Here is a 21,979-nt window from a genome sequence, read left to right on the forward strand (position 1 = left end):
TTTCAAGAGGCTCGGAAGCCTCCTTTCAAGAGGCTCGGAAGCCTCCTTTCAAGAGGCTCGGAAGCCTCCTTTCAAGAGGCTCGGGAGCCTCCTTTCAAGAGGCTCGGAAGCCTCCTTTCAGCAGGCTTGGAAGCCTCCTTTCAAGAGGCTCGGAAGCCTCCTTTCAAAAGGCTCGGAAGCCTCCTTTCAAGAGGCTCGGAAGCAGTGATGGGAAATGTCAAAAAATGTCATGGCATTGCTATTACTAATTTTCTAATAACTTTTTCCAAAAGTCATTTACAGTTCGGATTTTTTTATTGACATGGATTTCTTAAAGAATCCTAGAACTTGGTTGAACAGATTATTGTTCTAAATTCAAAGTGTGAGCCATCAAAGCGAGATTCAAAAAATGTCTCGGAATGTCATGACATTAATGACATTGAACACTAATTCGGCTCTCACGTCGCCAATATCATGTTTGGAGAAATTACCTGTTAGAAAAAGTTTTCGGGTCCTTTGAGGGCTACATGCTATTTATAATTATAAATTATAAATGACTTGTGAAAAAAGTTATTAGCAAATTAGTCTCATGACATCGAAATGACATTTCCCGTCACTGCTCGGAAGCCTCCTTTCAAAAGGCTCGGAAGCCTCCTTTCAAGAGTTTCGGAAGCCTCCTTTAAGAGGCTCGGAAGCTCGGAAGCCACCTTTCTAGAGATTCGGAAGCCTCCTTTCTAGAGGCTCGAAAGCCTCTTTTCTAGAAGCTCGAAAGCCTATTTGGATTGCCTATATCCAGGGTTTGAAACCAAAGGAAAATGAGAAAATCTCTCACATATCATGTATGTATACACACTCGGTAGGTAGCGTACCGTGAAAGACGTTTTTCGGTAGCTGCTACGATAATGAACTGATTCGGGGGACTTCAACCCATGATAATTTTTTTTTAATAAGCCCCAATTGCGGGGAGCACCGGTTCTGATGACGCATTTCAACTTGTTTTACACAACTGTGCGAAAAAAATATGGTCCCCAACATGAAATGAGCGAGAACAAAGCGTTTTATCAAACGATTTTTATTTATCATCAGACTAAGGCCGGAGTGGCCTGTGCTGCACATAAAAGACTTCTCCATTCAATTCGGTTCATGGCTGCACTTCGCCAACCACGCAATCTGCGGAGGGTCCGCAAGTCGTCCTCCACCTGATCGATCCACCTTGCCCGCTGTGCACCTCGCCTTCTTGTTCCCGTCGGATCGTTGTCGAGAACCATTTTCACCGGATTACTGTCCGACATTCTGGCTACGTGCCCGGCCCACCGCAGTCTTCCGATTTTCGCGGTGTGAACGATGGATGGTTCTCCCAACAGCTGATGCAACTCGTGGTTCATTCGCCTCCTCCACGTACCGTCCGCCATCTGCAACCCACCATAGATGGTACGCAACACTTTCCTTTCGAAAACTCCCAGTGCGCGTTGGTCCTCCACGAGCATCGTCCAGGTCTCGTGTCCGTAGAGAACTACCGGTCTTATAAGCGTTTTGTAGATAGTCAGTTTGGTACGACGGCGAACTCTATTCGATCGGAGCGTCTTGCGGAGTCCAAAGTACGTACGATTTCCAGCCACTATGCGTCTCCGAATTTCTCTGCTGGTATCGTTATCGGCGGTCACCAGTGAGCCCAAGTACACGAATTCTTCAACCACCTCGATTTCGTCACCACCGATAGAAACTCGTGGTGGGTGGCTCACATTGACCTCTCTTGAGCCTCTTCCTATCATGTACTTCGTCTTCGACGTGTTGATGACTAGTCCAATCCGTTTAGCTTCGCTTTTCAGTCTGATGTAGGCTTCCTCCATCCTCTCAAAGTTACGTGCCATGATATCAATGTCGTCGGCGAAACCAAATAACTGGACGGACTTCGTGAAAATCGTACCACTCGTGTCAATCCCTGCCCTTCGTATTACTCCCTCCAAAGCGATGTTGAATAGCAGACACGAAAGACCATCACCTTGCCGTAACCCTCTACGAATTACGCACATCACCCGATCCATCGTCGCCTTGATCAACCGTATCAGTTTATCCGGAAATCCGTTTTCGTGCATTAGCTGCCATAGCTGGTCCTGATCGATTGTATCATATGCGGCTTTGAAGTCGATAAATAGATGATGTGTGGGCACGTTGTATTCGCGGCATTTCTGCAATACCTGACGTATGGCGAACACCTGGTCTGTGGTAGAGCGTTCATCCATAAATCCCGCCTGGTACTGCCCCACGAACTCTCTTGCAATTGGTGATAGTCGGCGGCATAAAATTTGGGAGAGTACCTTGTAGGCGGCGTTCAGCAATGTGATTGCGCGGTAGTTGTTACAATCCAGCTTATCGCCCTTTTTGTAGATGGGACACACGACACCTTCCATCCACTCCTGCGGCAAAACCTCAACCTCCCAAACCTTCGTAATCACCCAGTGCAGCGCTCTAGCTAGTGCTTCACCACCGTGTTTAAACAGCTCTCCTGGTAGTTGGTCAACTCCAGGGGCTTTGTTGTTTTTCAGCCGGCCGATCTCCTCCTGGATTTCCTGGAGATTCGGAGCCGGAAGTCGCATGTCCTGAGCGCGTGCTCCTAGGTTCATTACCATACCGCCACCGTTGTCTGCCATATCGCCATTCAGGTGCTCTTCGTAGTGCTGCCGCCACCTTTGGATCACCTCACGCTCGTTCGTAAGAAGGTTCCCGTTTATGTCCTTACACATATCGGGCTGTGGCACGTGGCCCTTACGTGAACGGTTCAACTTCTCATAGAACTTTCGTGCGTTATTAGCGCGGTACAGTTCCTCCGTCTCTTCACGGTCTCGATCTTCCTGCTGGCGCTTTTCCTCCGGAAAATCGAGTTTTGTCTGTTCCGCGCCCGTTTGTATCGTGCCTCGTTCGCCCTCGTGCGGTGTTGCAGCAATCTCGCCCATGCTGCATTCTTCTCCTCAACTAACTGCTCACATTCGCCGTCATACCAGTCGTTTCTCTGATCCGGAGCCACCGTGCCTAGTGCAGCGGTTGCGGTGCTTCCAATGGCGGATCGAATATCTCTCCAGCCATCTTCAAGAGATGCTGCGCCTAGCTGCTCTTCCGTTGGGAGTGCCACTTCCAGCTGCTGCGCGTATTCTTGGGCTAGTTTACCGTCTTGTAGCCGCCCAATGTCGGACGACTCCGACGCGTGTTGATCACCGTCGAGAGTTTTGAGCGCAGGCATACTGCAACGAGGTAGTGGTCGGATTCAATATTCGCACTGTGGTAAGTGCGGACGTTCGTGATGTCGGAGAAGAATTTGCCGTCGATTAAAACGTTGTCGACTTGGTTTTCCGTTATTTGATTAGGTGATTTCCATGTGGCCTTGTGGATATTCTTGCAGGGAAAAAAGTGCTTCGGACTAACATTCCGCGGGAGGCTGCAAAGTTTATGCATCGTTGGCCGTTGTCGTTCGATACGGTATGCAGACTATCCGGTCCGATGACCGGTCTATACATTTCCCCCCTTCCTACCTGAGCGTTCATGTCACCGATGACGATTTTGACGTCCCGCAGTGGGCATCCATCGTATGTCTGCTCCAGCTGCGCATAGAACGCTTCTTTCTCGTCGTCGGATCTCCCTTCGTGTGGGCAGTGCACGTTGATGATGCTATAGTTGAAGAAACGGCCTTTTATCCTCAGCTTGCACATCCTTGCGTTGATTGGCTGCCACCCAATCACGCGTTGGCGCATCTTTCCCAGCACTATGAAGCCGGTTCCCAGCTCGTTGGTGGTGCCACAGCTTTGGTAGAAGGTAGCCGCTCGATGCCCGCTTTTCCACACTTTCTGACCTGTCCAGCAGATTTCCTGCAGCGCTACGACATCGAAGTTGCGGGGATGTAATTCATCGTAGATTATCCTATCGCAACCTGCGAAGCCTAGCGACTTGCAGTTCCATGTTCCAAGCTTCCAATCGTGATCCTTTATTCGTCGCCCAGGTCGTTGCCGATTGTATCGAGGCGTATTATCTTCTATGTCGTTCGTAATAGTTGTTTTAAAGGCGGCTTATTGGGCCTGCGCAAACCTCCTGTCTCGTCGGAGGGCCGTCGTGTCAGGGCTGTTTAGCGTCCCACCTAACACCAGGACTTGGGCTTGTGCGCTTTGAGCGGCACACGGTCGCTTTGGCGGAGCCTACTTGCGGATACATGCAGCTTTTTATAGAGGTTTAACAGGGCCCACTGTCAAACCCCACCACATCCTAGGCAGGCGCCACAACTCGCAGATGGCCTGGGGAGGGATCGTCAAGCCCTTGGACATAGTCCCTGCTGCCCCCATCAAACGATGTTTTATCAAACGATGGGGACAGCCTATCCGAATCAGTTTTTATCCAACTTGTGCGATACAAGTGCGATAGTTTTGTTTTAATCATGGTTATTCATGTGAGGTACATACTGGCCTTAACATATGTCATAGATTGCAGGCGGCAGTGTTGGTATCACTGTCATGCAATGGGGGTAACATGGCTGCAAACATTGGCACTACTGACGCTTATCCTGACAAAGGTAAAAGCGGATGTAGTTACGGCAGTCCAAGCATCATCGCCATTTTAGCTGTGCGCTTTCGTGAGGTAAGACGTGTTCTATCTGCAATCTAATGTCTAAGTCGGGTGATTCTACAGCAGTTATTTGCAGTGCTTAAACACCATGAATCATAAGGCAATTTACAGTTCGTTATCTATTGAGAGCGATTTCTGCAATCCCTGCCTATATCCCTTTAGTTTTCAGATCAGTTTTTCACATATTTCATGAGTTATGCTTATTTTTATTTACAGTAAAAAAAATGTGTGGTTAACGAGAAAACTCAAGGTATGATTTGGTATGACCAGATGCAATACTCGTAAGTAAAATGGTATTACTGCCTCAAAACTTTGCTTCATTGGAGTATATTAGAGTATACACTATACAGTGACCATTTGGTCTCTACATCCCACCGTGCAAAGTGACCGTTCGATCACGCACAAAGCTCGACAACACCATACTCTCATTGAACACTATTGCGCACTTATTGATCTTCCTACTCTGAATGTTGCTACAAAAGCTTATATTTTTTGAAAAGCTAAAAAGTAACAATGACTGGAATTTGAATTGTGAATTTCTGGCCAGACTATGCTTTAATACTTTCGGAAGTACTTTTTCTATCCAAGCGAAGTAAAATTGTCATAGACTGTAATTAAAACATAAAAATCATTCATTCACTTTCTCGATATCGAGATTTTATTTTCTTTCCAACTATCTTTGACTGACACCCTGTGGGAATATATTTTCGACTCCGCCCGCCCCATTAAAACAGCCCATAGTGCACAGGTGGACTTGATTAAAGTGCCGTGGTAACACAATCTGGTCCTAGAGGTTGAGCTACGGTGTGCGATGCGGACGCCACACACAGTTCGACAACACCTGACAGAGCCGGCACGCGGCGTCAATTGGGTTTCTCGTTCGACCTAATCCGTAATTAGCTGACAAAGCACGCCGACTTCGAAGGCATCCGATTAGCAAATCCCATTATACGATGGGCTGGATCGAGCTAAATAATGGAGCTTTGCTTTACTTTTGTTTCAGATCGACTACGGCCCCACCACATCTACTACAGCAAAGAAAGGGCACTGCCGACTTTAAAGAATCAGGTTCACATTCCACCGACGACCAAACGAGTAAATTAACCCAATAAACCCTTTCACTTGTATGGGAATATGTTTCACTCTCGGTATCGATACGTGGAAAATCGCGAACAAATTGAGTGATTTCCTTTCGATTTTTTCTAGCTGGTTTATTTCGCAGAGGAACTAGACACACAAAACCAGTTTAAAGCCGACCTTTTTTCTATGCCCATGCTCTTTGTGGCAATAGAGCACCATGGCAGTCCGCCCTTTTCCGTCGTCTTTGGTCAAATGTAGAGGCTGGTTATAGTCGGTGCAGTGCCTGGCGGGCTGCCACAGTTGCCACCTTGAGACAAAGCAAATTCGCTACCCAGTCAGCTGCCTTACCGTGTATTGATGTCGAAGTAGCATCAATAAAGACAGGGAGTTTCAAACATTGTTAACCTAATTTGATTGGTTTTCTTACTTGACAAAATTATTCCATGATATGCACGTCATAATTGCCAAAAGAAAAATTAAATTCTCTCTGCAGCTTTCAGTATGAGAAACAAACGCTAAAAAATACAAAATGAAAATGCACAAGACTTGCATCTTGCATTTTCGGTAATCCGGTTTCCGTTCCGGTTTCGATTATGTTTTGCAGGGTTATTGGAATGCTATGCTTGTTTCCTCGCCAGCCATCAACGAGTGTCGCGAAACGTCATCACTTTAGCTGTGATCAATCCGGTTTTGAGAAAGGTGTTAAGGCGCAAATGAACGGAAATGTAGGTCAATATGAAGTGGTTTAACTTTCAACGATCAACTATGCTCTCAGGAAGGGGGTGCAAAAAGCGACAGTTTGACCACAGAGGCGAAACTGGCGGGCCAGGTTGCTACAGGGAAGAGAGAAAACCCAGACTGTAATACCAAACGACATCCTGATGATCCGCAACATCAAAGCCGGACAGTCGTCGTCCGGAAAAAGCGGGAACCCCGGAAATGGCGACTAAAGTTCTGCAAGTGAACCTCCACCATGCTGAAAGCGCCACGGGTGTGCTCTGTCGGAGGTTCACCAAAGAGAATTTAACCGTGGCCCTCATTCAAGAGCCATGGGTCAATAAATCCAGAATACAAGGTATTCCACAACACTCATGTAAGTTGGTATATGATGACAGCCAGCTTTCTCCTAGAGCGGCTATTTTATTACATAACAACTGTAAATACTTTCCAAATTCAGAATTCATAAAGGGACATCGTAGCGGTCAGGATGGAGGTACCTTCCGCCAGAGGGAGTAGAGAGATCTTGGTGGTCTCGGCATACTTCCCAGGTGACGTGGACGAAATCCCTCCTCCAAAAATAGCTGCGCTCGTAGCCTACAGCCACCGACACAACATCCCCTTCGTCATAGGGTGCGACGCAAATGCACATCACACCGTATGGCGAAGTACCAATATAAACACCAGAGGTGAGTACCTGTTACAGTTTCTCTCTTCCAAGAACATTGACATTTGTAATGTTGGTGACAAGCCCACGTTTGAAAACTCCATTCGTCAGGAAGTTTTGGACTTGACTCTATGTAGTCGGTCTATCTCTGATAAAATAAAAACTGGCATGTTTCTGAAGAAATATCAATGTCAGACCATAAACACATCATCTTCGAATGGGAAGGGGTCTAACGATGGAAAAAACGTTTAAAGATCCTAAGAAAACTGATTGGGAATCCTACTCAGCTATCCTACGATCCGAAGAGTACATCATAGAAAGTCACATCAAGTCCATAACACAATTGGAAGATGCGTCCAAATCCATTAAAAACAAAATCCTTAACGCCTACCAAGAGAGCTGTCCAACTAAATCAACTAGTTCGAGTAGAGACGTTCCATGGTGGAATAAAACTCTTGAGAAGCTTAGGAAAACTGCGCGTAGGGAGTTCAATCGTGCTAAGCGAACCGGCGATTGGAGCCTATACAGAAAGGCCCTGACGAACTACAACAAAGAAATAAGGTCAGCCAAACGGAAATCGTGGATTCTAATGTGTGAAAGCATAGAGAATACACCCGTAGTGGCCAGACTCCAAAAACTCTTTCAAAAGACCACTCCAATGGTGTGGGTAGCCTCCGAAAGACGGATGGTTCGCTCACTGTAGAGCCTAGCGATACACTGAGCGAATTGTTAAAGATCCACTTCCTGATTCAATCCCTGAGTCGAGCATCGGCGACCAAGGCACTGGAATTGCTGTCTCAGATCCACAAGAGATCCAATCATGGGTTTCTGGGTCTAAAAAAGACGCAATAAAGGTTGCAAAGGAAGCTTTCACTCGGGCCAGGGTTGAGAGGGCTGTGAGATCTTTCGAGCCATTTAAGTCTCCTGGCATGGATGGAATATTTCCAGCGTTGATCCAAAAAGAGGAGAAAACACTGGTTCCACCCTTGGTTGAGATTTTTAAGGCGAGTCTGATTTTGGGGCACATACCTAACGATTGGCGTCAAATCCGGGCTGTCTTCATTCCGAAGGCAGTCAAGAGAGATAAAACCAACCCCAAAGCATTCAGGCCGATAAGTTTATCCTCTGTAATGCTCAAAATTATGGAAAAGGTACTATGCGAGTACATAAATCACAAATTTATGAAAGCAATGCCTTTGTCAAAAAACCAATTCGCTTATCAAAGTGGAAAATCTACGATCTCGGCACTACATACGGTAGTTCAAAAATCGAAAAAACACTTAATGCAAAAGAAATTGCTCTTGTAGCATTTCTTGATATTGAGGGCGCATTCGATAACGCTTCTTATTCGTCTATAGGGTCAGCAATGTTGAGGAGAAAATTCGACCCATGCATTGTTACCTGGGTACATGCTATGCTAGCTAATCGGAAAATCTCCTCTGAGCTTAGCGGTTCATACATCACTGTTAAAGCAACAAGGGGGTGTCCGCAAGGCGGAGTGCTTTCTCCTTTGTTGTGGTCACTGGTGGTGGATGAGCTTCTAGACAGCTTAGAGAGAAGAGGCTTCGAAGTGGTTGGATATGCTGATGACGTTGTCATTATTGTACGAGGCAAATTCGAAAGTGTTATCGTGGAAAGAATGCAATCTGCTCTAAATCACACTTTTTCCTGGTGTCAAAAGTATCAACTAGGCATAAATCCTACAAAAACTTCCATTATCCCTTTCACCAAACGGAGAAAGGTACAACTGAAACCCTTTTCTTGAATCAAACACAATTAGTTTATTCAAGTGAAGTAAAATATCTAGGTGTCATACTCGACGCAAAGCTTAATTGGAACTCTCATCTCCAATCAGTTGTGCAGAAAGGTCTCAATACACTTTGGGTTTGTTCAAAACCCTTGGTAAAAGATGGGCCCTAAACCCAAGTATGATCATGTGGATATATAAAACCATTGTCCGTCCCAGGACAACTTACGCTTCCCTTGTCTGGTGGCCTAAAACTAATGAGGCTGCTGCAAGGGCTAAGCTCAACAAAATCCAACGCACCGCTTGCATAGCCATCACTGGTGCAGTTCGTAGTACACCCACTTTGGCCCTAGACGCAATGCTTCACCTGCCCCGGTTAGATCAATTCATAAAGCTGGAAGCGGAAAAAAGTGCTCTAAGGTTAAAGAGAACAAAAACACTGCTGTCGGGAGACCTTACGGGTCACCTCAGCATATTAAATGAATTTGCCATAAATCCCGCAATAGGAATTTGTAGTGACTGGATGGAAACGGTAGTCAATTATGACTTACCTTACGATGTGTTCATTCCTTCCCGCCAGGAGTGGGAAGGAGGTGGACCCAGCGTTCCAACAGGCTCTATAAATTTCTTCACAGATGGTTCGAAAATGAATAATCTGACAGGATCCGGAATCTATGGCCCTACAACAAAAATTTCTGTCCACTTAGGACAGTGGCCCACAGTATTTCAGGCGGAAATATATGCAATATTAGAATGCGTGTTATTATGCCTGAGGAGAAAGTATAGATTTGCAAAAATATGTATTTTCTTGGTCGTCGCTTAATAACTACACTTGTAACTCAAAGCTAGTGTGGGAATGCATTCTGGCTTTGAAAAACTTATCCATACGCAATCGAGTCTACCTATATTGGATCCCAGGACATACGGGTCTAGAGGGAAACGAGATTGCTGATGAGCTAGCCAGGAATGGATCTAATGAAAGGTTCATTGGCCCTGAGCCCTTCTGCGGGATCTCAGACTGCTCTGTAAAATGGAACTGAACAAATATATGGTCAGTCAAATCACATCAAACTGGAATGCACTTCCCCATACGAGCCAATCCAAAAGGCTCGTAACGATTAACCCCAAGAAAACCCAACAACTATTAGGTCTCAACAAAAGGGATCTCAACATCTACACCGGTCTAATAACTGGACACTGCCCCTGCAGATACCATCTACAAAAGATCGGAGCAATCCAAACCTCAAATTGCCGCTTCTGTGACGAGGAGAGAGAAACATCAGAACACATCCTCTGCTATTGCAGTGCACTCACCCAACGTAGGTTCAAAGTTCTCAGCAAGCCCTTTCAGGGCCTGCTGACATATGGATCTTATCCCCAAGGACGTGGTTGGCTTCATAAAGCTAGTCTCGCCAGAATGGGGAGTCACATACTGTAACTCAGGATCTCTATTCATCAATAATAGATGGTCTTGAGTTCAGTCGATACCAAGGTATCTCAGTGACAAACATGTTACTGAGATAACTTGCGTATTTCACAGTAAAAGGGTATATCACAATAGTCCTAAAATCTGGACGCAGTGATCTTCACCCGACAAACGAGGAAAAAAAAAAAGAATGCTCTCAGGATTCACATCTGTTAAACCACGCGTTTCGTTACAACTGTGGTGGTATGATTCACACCAAATTAACTATTTTGTGATATATTTTGCATAAACGTCATTGAACCAGTGTTGTATACAATGCGAGTTGAAAAGAAGAAATTAAAGATTCACTCACCTCCAGCTTCACCGAGTAGTCGTCGATCAGCTTTTCCTGCTGCTTCTTCAGTTCCTCATTCTTCTCGAGGAGCGCCTTGCCCAGTTCGGCCGCCAGCAGCAGGTCGGCCTCCTTCTGGTGCAGCTGGGCCCAGACGTCCTTGTCGGAGATCTGACCGCTGTCGGGCGGCCGCGTCTCCATGTCGATGATGTAGTCCTCTAGCGTCGGTTTGGACCTGCTGTGCTTATCCATTCAGGATGGCGCACGGGGGTCGGAACAACAGTGAGAAACCAATTTTGTCAGGGCCGGAGCACGGCCGTGCGCACGAGCACGCACACAGTTTAGTTGTTGTTAGGGGGTTTCGTGGAAATTCGAATTGGGAGCCCACAGTTTCACTATGACGTTATGGCAAAGAGGTGAGACGAAGGTTAAATGAATAATGCTGTTTTGATGAGCACGGTACAGTGTTAGTCACATGACATCCGATTCGTGTGGGTGGTTTGTGATGGTTCGCGGTTCAATTAATCCGCCACGTGTATCTTCACGCTCTCATTTTTCGGCTTGCCAAGCATTTCACCACGACGCATTACGCGTTATCACTGATCATAAATACTGGATCGCATCTTTTTATTCAATCAACACGACACCTACTGCGGATTTCTACTCTTCCGAGCTTAAAGCTGATGATTTAATAATTGCGAATTCCGAAACTGAAAATGAAATACAAATCACATTTGGAATCATTAAAATCGTAACCATCTAAAAATACAAATATGTAATATGTGAGCATAACTTATAACTCAATGGCTTATTGTTACTGTGAGTGAGCTTGCGTCCCACGCTTTCTTCCTGCGTTTTTCTGTTGGAAAATAATTTTAAATCCGGAGCTCCACCTGCCGTCCATTGATGTATCAAATATGAACAAAATAAGTATTGCATTTTCCTGCCGCCTTTCATCATTACCGCATTTCTTTATTCATTAACCAAACAAAGTAGAAGAACATCAAGATCAAAATTTTTCTCGCGGGAGATAAAAGTTACTCGTCTACTTGAAATGGTCTGCAGATGCGAGTGCATTTTCCCGTTTTCTCATCGCATTACTTTTCCTACATAACTGAAGCACTTGTAATTTTATTTTCATCCACCAACATAACATTGTGTGCAAAAAGCCTTTATCTTCGCTCCGAAGCTGATGGATGCAGATTGGATCGTACCTACACTGGGTTACTATTTATTTTATGCGCTTCAAGCATTGCCGTGGAATGCGTTTTTCGGCTCGCTGGTGTACACGAGTAAGTTTGAATTACGATCGTAAGTAACACAGCCACCGGCCTACCATAAACCAAAACCAATGCCATGGTGCACAGTATAGTGGTAGATACTCAAGCCAAATTCGAGCTTAAAACAATAATAATTATAACAGTAATTATAGCAGCTAAGCAACTCAGAGCAAATGCATGTTTCAAAGGACTAACATAAAAACTCTAATAAATAAATGAGTAATTGCCAATAAAATTCCCTAAATAATGCATTTGTTCGTTTTTTTCACTCCTTTCTTCCTTTTCGTGCCATCAGCAATCGCAAAAAGAGTGGCCCTTATGGAACAAACAACCTCTTCCCTACATGCAATCGATGTGGTGGTGTGGCTATAGTGATCGCATCCCATTGCCATTTTTGTTGGTGTTCTATGTTCGAATCCTGTTGCGGTCATAAAATTTCTGTTATTGCTTTTACCGTAAAATTGTAATTGTAAAAGTGATGAAACGAAAAAAGAAATTCATCAAGTAGGCAAGATTTTCACTTATCTTCTACACGGTTAGAAAAAAGTACAAGTAGGTAGTAAAAGTAAAAGTAGTAAAAATAGGAGTAAGATGGTTTTCACTACAAAGCTCATCCGACCCGAAAACTGCTTGAAAAAAAAAATGAAAAATTTAAAATTGCGACTCGAAAATTTTCATCGAAACGAAAAGTACGAACCCTGGTAAAAATAAATAAAAAAAAATCAATAAAGAAACATAAAAAAGCAATAAAACATTTTAGGCAATAAAGCATTTTTTCCATAGATGACCCCTTTATTGTTTAATGTTCAATTATTTTGCTTTTCTGCATTTATTTAAATTTTCTTATTATTATATTCCACTTTATTGATTTTGGATGTTTTTATTTTTTTGTGAAAAAAAATATTTTGTGTAAAATTTTGTAAATGTTCTTTGCTAATAATGATTTATTTATGGAAATTTTGTATTTTTTTTATTGAATACATATTTTGATTTGTTCTTTTAAAGTTGCACGTTTGCTGTTAAAAGTTCTAATTTATTTAATTTTGTGGAAAATTCTTAATTATTTTTGGAAATTTTTAATTATTTAGGGAAATTTCATACTTATTTGTTACTTATATACTGATTTCTTTATTGTCAATTTCCTATATTTTCATCGAAATTTTTTAATTCTTTATGAAAATTTTATTTTGCTGCCATTTCAAAGCTAGTAGGTATAGCAAATGTTGCGCCGTGTTCGACTACCGTGCTAAAAATATTGTCCCACCAAAATATATTCCCCAAAAGGGCAAAACATACTTTTGCATATAAACAATGAAGACGGATCCTTAAAAAACGAAAATCGATCCATAAATAACTTCTGAATGTTCCATAAAACGCTACCATAAATCCATAGAATAGTTCAGGAGATCCCAAAAAGAATATTTTTTCGATCCATAACTAAACTAAAATTTAGCAATTAATGGGAAAATATGTTCCATTAACATAGTCAAGAAAAACAATACAATTCCTGCTATTTTACCATGAACGTATGACAAATGATCAATAAATCTTTGGAAAATGATCAATAAAAAACTATATTTTGATCCATAAAACTTCAAATTTGCGCATTTTTTTTATCGTAATGATGATCCATAATTTCAGTAATATGATCCATAATTTTAGTCATATGATCCATAACTCTGGCCATCTGATCCATAGCTTGGTTCAAATGATCCATAGTTTTGGTGATATGATCCATAAATTTTGGCAAATGATCCATAGATTTTATAAAATGTGTGGATCAATTAATATAGTTTCATTGGCCTTCTTTCCAAGCATTATGGATCATATAAACAAAATTATGGATCATATGACCAAAATTATGGATCATATTACTGAAATTATGGATCATCATCAGGATAAAAATTGCGCAAATTTGAAATTTTATGGTTCAAAATATAGCTTTTATGGATCATTTTTCAAAGATTTATTGATCATAAAATTATTTTTCATGGAATCTCCCGAACTATTTTATGGATTTATCGTTTCGATTTATCGGATCGTTTTTCATTTTTTTATGGATCGTTTTTGCACATTGAACGGTGCAAAGTAAGGGCTGCCCCCCAAAAGGTGCAAGTATGACGTTTTGGATTGTGCTTTCACTAATTTCTATACAATTGGACGTGTGAGCATTTGATTTGGTACTGCGACAAATTTGCACGGTAGTCTATTTTTCGATGAGATAAGCAATGTATGCCTCAATAAAAGTCGAGCATAGTCCATCGAGGTTTCGAAACATCATTAATGTTTCGGATATCGCTATGACAATTATGTTGAACCGACATTTAGTCGAAAATCAATTTTTGGTGAACTAATCTGGTTGGAAGATTTTTTTCCACTAAGAATTATGTCTGCAAATTTGTCATTTCACTTTCAAATAAGCTTAAGGTATGATGCAGTGGCGCAGCCATGAGGAGGGGGGGGGGAGGTGAACATAACCCCCACCCAAGAGACTGTTGAAATATCAGGTAGTGTGCGACGCTTCGCTGTAGATCGAATATGGCTAAGAAGCGGGCGCTGGTTAGTTGTAGTTGCTCTTTGGTATAGATTAAGGAAGTTTGTTATGGATTATTGTATTATGTATATACCTATTGTTGAATAAAGAGAACTGCAGCTGCTGGCAGAAGTATCAGTCAGTAGCCTGCCGTGGTGTAGAGAGGGAGCTCTAGTATTTGTTGTTCTTTGTGAGGGGGTTCCCTTCCTATAGCCAACAGAGACAACATTCTTAGTTTAAACAAATTTTTCGATTCCTCTCAAATTAACCCTCAAACTGCCGGGACGAATCTTGACAACTTAAAACAGCTCGTTCTTGGTCAATTTTTATCTAAATTGCAAGCGGTTTCAACTGTGATCAAGGGGAATAGTAGTTCCAGCATGTAGAGGGGTAACATGCTCAAGATGACCCTCCCTCTTTTAGAGGGGGGAGTTTTGAAGTGTGGCATAAGCCATTTTTTTAGCAAATGTTTAGTATTTTGAAATTTTTAACGTCGTGACAGGTGTTTTAGTATAAGTAATTAATGATAAATGTGAATGGTTGACAACAATGGTCAAACAGACATAAATTGACCTCCGGATGACCTTCGAGTAGGTTCCGGAAACCCGGAATATCCGGTATAAAAGGCCAGCTTAGAATCACCGAACATATCGGTCTTCCGACACCTCAAACTTCTCAGAATCTCATAGGTAACTTAGAAAACGCAATAGTTTCTTGGTAGGATAAAACTGACCATTTGATGGCCATGGAACAGGTTCCGGAAACCCGCAATTTCCGGTAAAAAATGGCCAACATAAAACTACAAAACAAATTAGGCTTCCGACACCTCAAACTTCTCAGAATCTACTAAGTAACTTGGAAAACGTCATAGTTTTTCAGTAGGGAAGAGGTGGCCATGCAATGGCCACGGAACAAGTTCCGGAAACCCGGAATTTCCGGTACAAAAGGCCAAGATAAAACTACATAACAAATTGGGCTTCCAATACCTCAAACTTCTCAGAATCTCATGAGTAATTTAGAAAATGCCTTAGTTTCTTGGTAGGGTAAAACTGGCCATGCAATGACCACGGAACAGGTTCCGAAAACCCGAAATTTCCGGGAAAAAAGGGCCAACATAAAACTACAAAACAAATTAGGCTTCCGACACCTCAAGCTTCTCAGAATCTCATGAGTAATTTCGAAAACGCCTTAGTTCTTGGTAGGGTAAAACTGGCCATGCAATGGCCACGGAACAGGTTCCGGAAACCAGAAAATTCCGGTAAAAAATGGCCAACATAAAACTACAAAACAAATTAGGCTTCCAACACCTCAAACTTCTCAGAATCTCATAAGTAACTTAGAAAACCCCATAGTTTTTCAGTAGGGTAAAACTGGCCATGCGATGACCACGTCACAGGTCCCGGAAACCCGAAATTTCCGGTACAAAAGGCCGACATAAAACAGATGATACTTTTATGCTCAGGGAAGTCGAGACAATTTCCAATCCGAAAATTGTCTAGACCGGCACCGGGAATCGAGCCCAGCCACCCTCAGCATTGTCTTGCTCTATTGCCGTGCATCTTGCCGCACCGCTAAGGAGGGCCCTCAATGAATCAATAACGCTAAAAATGCTGGTGCTTGGATTAGATGAATGAATTGACAATTAGGTAACATATTTTTTCTCAAGGTTACTTTTTACCATCAAACTGCCGGAACGAATCTTGACAATTTCAAACAGCTCGTTCTGGGTCAATTTTCTTCTAAAATGCAAGCGGTTGCAACTGTGGTCAATGGGAATAGTAGTTCCAGAAAGTAGATGGGTAAAATGGTCAGGATGACTCTCCCTTTTAGAGGTGGAGTTTGGAAGTGTCATTTTTAGAGCTAATGTTTAGTATTTTGAAATTATCATCATAACGAATGTTTTAATATAAGTAATTAATGGTCAATGAGAATGGTCGACAACAATAGCCAAATAGGTATAAATTGCCCGCCGGATGATCACCGAACAGGTTCCGGAAACCCGAAATATCCGGTATAAAAGGCCAACATAGTATCACGGAATATATCGGTCTTCCAACACCTCAAACTTCTCTGAATCGCACAAGTAACTTACAAAACGCCATAGTTTCATGGTAGGGTAAAACTGGCCATTTGATGGCCATGGAACAGGTTCCAGAAACCCGGGATTTCCGGTAAAAAAAACCAATACAAAACAAATCAGGCTTCCGACACCTCAAATTTCTCAGATTCTCATGAGTAATCTAGAAAACGTTTTAGTTTCTTAGTAGGGTATTGGTTCCGGCGACCCGAAATTCCCGGTACAAAAGGCAAACGTTGAACTACAAAACAAATCAGTCTTCCGATACCTCAAGCTTCTCAAAATCTCATGAGTAACTAAGAAAATGCCAAAGTTTTAAACATAGTTTTTTGTTAGGGTAGAACTGGCCATGGGATGACCATGGAAAATGTTTCGGAAACCCGGAATCATCGGTAAAAAATACCAACATAAAACTACAATACAAATAAGTCTTCCGACACCTCAAACTTCTCAGAATATCTTAAGAAAACCAGAAAACGTCTTAGTTCCTTGGTAGAGTAAAACTGGCCAAGTGATGACAACGGAATAGATTCCAGAAGCCCGTAACAAGCAGTACAAAAAGCCATCATAGAACCACGAAATTAAGCGGTCTTCCGGCACTTTAAACTTCTCAGAATCTCATGACTAATTTTGAAAACGCCATAGTTTCATGATAGGTTTCGGGAGCCCGAAATATCCGGTACAAAAGGCCACGTTAGGCTTTCGAAATGGGTTTTGTTCTGTGGCTGGATCTTGTTCTGTGGCTATAAAATTGTCAGTAAAAGAGCAATTTGGCGTTTTCTGGAAAACTCGTTAAATTCTCAGAAGTTCAAGGTGTCGGAAGACTGATTTATAAAGATGTTCTTTGTAGGTCTTTTTCACTGGAAATCCTGGATCTCTGGAACCTGTCCCGTGGCCCTTTCAGGGGTCGACAGACTGATTTATTTTGTAGTTCTTTGTAGGCTTTTTCCTGTAACGTTGACAAGATCACTTTTGTGTAGTGTCTTACGGAGTAAGATCTACAAAACCGAGCCCTAGCTAAATCCATTTTTCAAGCAAAGGTCTATAAGTTGTTTTAGTTAAGAATTACAGAAAGAATTTAGTTAAGTTTTAGTTAAAAATTTCGAACCGTTTCTCCATTGGATTTTGCTGGCGTAAATGAGAATGCACTTCAACTTTCGTTCGAAAGCGCGTTCGTACGTAAACAAGAATATGGGTGAATAACAAGAACTATATCGAAAACGATACTGCATTGCTTATCAATAGTATTGGAGCAACTGGAGATGCACTTATACATTAAGAATACGGGGAATGCTGCGATAGATCTAATAGCTGGTCAAAGTGGTACATCCGAACATAAAAATGTTTGAAGATATTTTGTATTTCTACGTTGGTCTTTAGTACCGGAGAAGTAAGGTGTAAGGTAAGATAAGGGTTTGGATCTGTTTTATAGTTCTATATTGGCATTTTGTACCGTGAATTCGGGGCTCCCGGAAAATGTTCCGTGATCATCACATGCCCAGTTTTACCCTACTAAAAAACTATGGCGTTATCTGGATTACTAATGAGATTCTGAGAGGATTGCAATGTCGGAAGACCGATATATTCCGACCTATGCTGGCCTTTTGAACTAGAAATTCCGGGTTTCCGGAAACTGCTCCGTGGCCATCGCATGGCCAGTTTTACCCTATCAAGAAACTAAGGCATTTTCTAAATTACTCATGACATTCTGAGAAGTTTGAGGCGTCGGAAACCTAATAGGTTTTGTACTTTTAGGTTGGAAATTTTTTACCGGAAATGCCGGGTTTCCGGAACCTGGCCACTACACTGCCAGTTTTACCCTACCAAAAAACTAAGGCGTTTTCTAGATTACTCATGAGATTCTGAGAAAATTGAGGTGTCGGAAGCCTAATTTGTTTTGTAGTTTTACCCTCAAACTGCCGGGACGAATCTTGACAACTTAAAACAGCTCGTTCTCGGTCAATTTTTAACTAAAATGCAAGCGGTTTCAACTGTGATCAAGGGGAATAGTAGTTCCAGCATGCAGATGGGTAAAATGGAAATACATTAAATACCACAACATATTTCGGGTACTTATTCAAAAGGACGTATGTGATTTTGTTAACAAAGATTCAAACGTCGATTTTTCAATCTGATAGCACTCTCACGCAAACCATCACCACAGACAGGTAGGGGAAGCCTTCGGCTACCTGTTGGTAGCGTTGGTTTGCGGGAGAGTGCTATCAGATTGGACAAATCGACGTTTGAATCTTTGTTTACAAAAACTCATACGTCCTTTCGAATAATTACCCGAGATATTTTTATTTGTGATTGCTTCCGAGCTACTTGGAAGAAGGCTTCCGAGAAACGTAGAAGGATGCTTCTAATCATCATGCAACGTTGCAACCGAGTTATTCGAAAAAAAAATAAAGCCTTCATGCCTTTCAAACGGAGGCTTTCAAACCTTTAGACTCTAGATTTCAGTTCAGAAGCATATCATTTTGTTTCGATCAGGTAGATTGCATTGAAGAGTTTCTTTTTAAATTGTTAATTCGAAGTTTTGTCCTTTTGATCTTTTGTCCCGCAGTTTAAGACAAAGTTATGAAATGAAAAAATACATAAGTATCAAAACTTTATAAATGAGTTTTGATTGGAATTGTAATACGTCCACCATTACGGATTTTTGTCCGAGGTACCCCCTGGGGCCAGCGAAGGTACCCTCAGGGGTACATGTACCCCAGGTTGAGAACCGCAAGTCGAAGTAGGTCCTCATAACGGAATAGCCTCAAAATGACCAGACACGAATAAATAAATACTCGGTATTTTATTTCTCAAACCCGTAACCGACCCGGACCCGACATTTTTTCATCTCACAAACCCGTACCCGACCCGAACCCGACATTGCACTAATTTTCCAAACCCGAACCTGACCCGAATCCATCGACCATGTGTAGGGGAGATACGTATGAAATGCGCCGGTTGGGTAAAATGCGCCACCACGTTTTCTTGGTTATTACCCCAAATTATGTCTCAAAATCGTGAGCAGCTAAAGCCAAAAAACATTTGTAAGCCGTTACGCAAAAAAACTTTGTCGAAAACTCTGTGTTTAAATTTTTAAAAATAAAATGTTTTTTTGACTCTTTCCGATGCAATTTCGGAGTTTACGTCAACAATGCTTTCTCTTCACATATAAAAAATATTTTCTCCTCTATTTTAATAATCTAAAATATTGACTACCCTAAAGTATAAGACTGACACTTATCTTTTGCAAAATAGTGTGACTATTTCAGTGAAAAATATTGGAATATTTTGATTATCATTTTTGGGTGGCGCATATTGCCCAGCGTCGTCCATTTTAAATGAAAATGCAGTATTTTGGAATAAAATCGTTTTCATATAATATTGTTGGTTTTTCTTGAAAATGGTTGGACCATATAATGACTGATATGCTAGATTATTGATGAACACTTCGAAATTACATTATTTCGGATGAAATCACCATTTAATTAAGAGATTAGCTTAGGGGGCGCATATTGACCGCATCTCTCCTAATCCCGTCCACTATTTATCGGACGGGTCAAAAATTGGAGAATGAATATTATTCCATTCCCAAAACATGATTAAAAATTGGTTTCATGACACTTCACCATCTTACTTCATTAGTGATTGATGACAAACATACATCTTGGTCTGAGTACCCCACACATATATTTTTTAGACATTCTATTGAAGTAAAAATCAGTAGAAAAGTATATTGATATTGTATGGTATGGGTATATTAGTATGGCTTTCACTTATAAACATTTCTTTTTAATGCAATATGATATATCAGTAATGTCTATATGATACCAGTAAGGTCAATAAAAGTTTAAATTTTTAAGGTCTACATGACTTTTCATAGTGAAAATTAAGTGACAATTATTTGAATGATTGGTATTGTGATAGGTTAGGGGTCGTTCAATAACAACGTAAGAATTTTTCTGGATTTTTCGGACCCCCCTCCCGCTTGTAGGATTTTCCCATACAAATTATTTATTGTTTATATGAAGAGTAAGAAAATGAAAGAAACACAATATGTGTTGATTATCGTTTTCTGATGTTTTCTAGTACAAAAACGTGTTTCGTCAATACAAGTATCAAGAAAACCCAGATGATGTTTGGAAATGTGTAGAAGTTAATCAAATTATAGTGTACTGAATTTGGTCCTTGGTGAACAACTAAAATATTTATATGAATGCGAAACCTTCATTGATACTTGGTCTAGGATCAACAGAAATTCTATAACATTTACAAAGTTTTTCTCAACTGCTAGTCACTGTGCAGCGCTGGCAATACAAAGTAAAAGATCAATCGTCGGTAGTAACTACATTGAAGCGCTTTGATTAACCGTAAGGGTGGTGATTTTTGCCTTTAGGAGCACAGATGAGGTAAACACCAAATCGCACTGTTTTGTGGTGGTGCGTCGAAGTTTGGTTGATTATAGTCAGTCGGAAAGCGAATCGCAGAGTGGGCGAAAGTTTGCGTTGTTTGATAAATGGTTGAGGCGCTAATGTAAACGATTGCGTACAAGCGCAAAACGCGTGCCAAGCTGTTGTAGTCGGGGTCTGGCGGGATGCTTGGCAAAGGCGGTAACTAAATGCGCACCGTTGCATATATTTGACGCTCTGATTGTTTTCAATTTGGAGAATGATTTTGTTTTATCATCGGCATACTGCTTTTTGGTAGCGATTATAGTTCAGTTTTTATATTTGAAATAGGAAAAAAATGGGTATTCTTATAATTAAGCTCAAAATTTTCAAAACACCTGAATTGCTTATTTAAGATTCTTATGTTCATAGGCTTTGAGATATTATTGATATTGCGTTCTCAACGTTACTTTCAGTATTTTATTGATTTTTTTTTCGAAACTAGGAACGTGGTTTTGTCTCACTTCGAAGAGCCATAATAAAAATACCACACATTATAATGATTGTAGGTATACCATCAATTTTATAACGGCTTCGTCATTGATAAATTTTCATTTTTCTACTAATGGATAGGGAATAGTCGTAATGAAGCTTCACTTTGCCACCGAAAAGTAAATCCTACAGCTGATTTATACCTCATTTAAACTACAGTTTAGAACCATAATTTAGAAGCGAAATTACCTGTTAGAACAGTTTAAAGTTATAAAAGATGCTTATAACTTTAAACTGTTCTAACAAGTAGTTTTTTCGCAAAGTATTGATAATAAAATAAACTAATAAAGTTTTCACTTTTATATGACATCTCTTACATCGAGTTCGATAGTATAGAAACAGCTTAAAAACATTGACGAAACAATGAGTTAGGCGAACAAAGTGATTTAACGAACGCATACCTTCTGACTATGAAGAACAAACACAATTATTTGAGTTTCATTCTGCACAAATAAAAGATTTAAAAACACTGAATACCGTCGTGCGGGGCTTCTTTTGAAAAATCAGGGGCTACTTTGGACATTTTAAAACAAGAATTATAACGAAAATTACTATAAAATTGTCATTATTACCAATCGGGTGTCTTGTTGATAGTTG

At 41.3% G+C, this 21,979-nt stretch overlaps 1 protein-coding gene across 6 annotated transcripts in view; it reads right to left on the reverse strand.

Annotated features, from left to right (window-relative positions):
- Positions 1-21,979, reverse strand: part of LOC134219124 (bicaudal D-related protein homolog) — a 144,815-nt gene that overhangs the window by 88,180 nt on the left and 34,656 nt on the right. For 2 of the 6 annotated variants that reach the window (XM_062697817.1, XM_062697819.1), the window contains exon 2: positions 10,577-10,950. In XM_062697817.1, the coding sequence (XP_062553801.1) occupies positions 10,577-10,807 (231 nt within the window). In that variant the 5' untranslated portion in view covers positions 10,808-10,950. Of the gene's footprint in view, positions 1-10,576; positions 11,266-21,979 lie in introns of all 6 variants that reach the window. The other 4 variants (XM_062697815.1, XM_062697816.1, XM_062697818.1 and 1 more) reach the window with 3 other exon arrangements.

This window comes from Armigeres subalbatus, chromosome 3 (assembly GCF_024139115.2).
Source record: "Armigeres subalbatus isolate Guangzhou_Male chromosome 3, GZ_Asu_2, whole genome shotgun sequence".
NCBI classification, from domain to species: Eukaryota; Metazoa; Arthropoda; class Insecta; order Diptera; family Culicidae; genus Armigeres; species Armigeres subalbatus.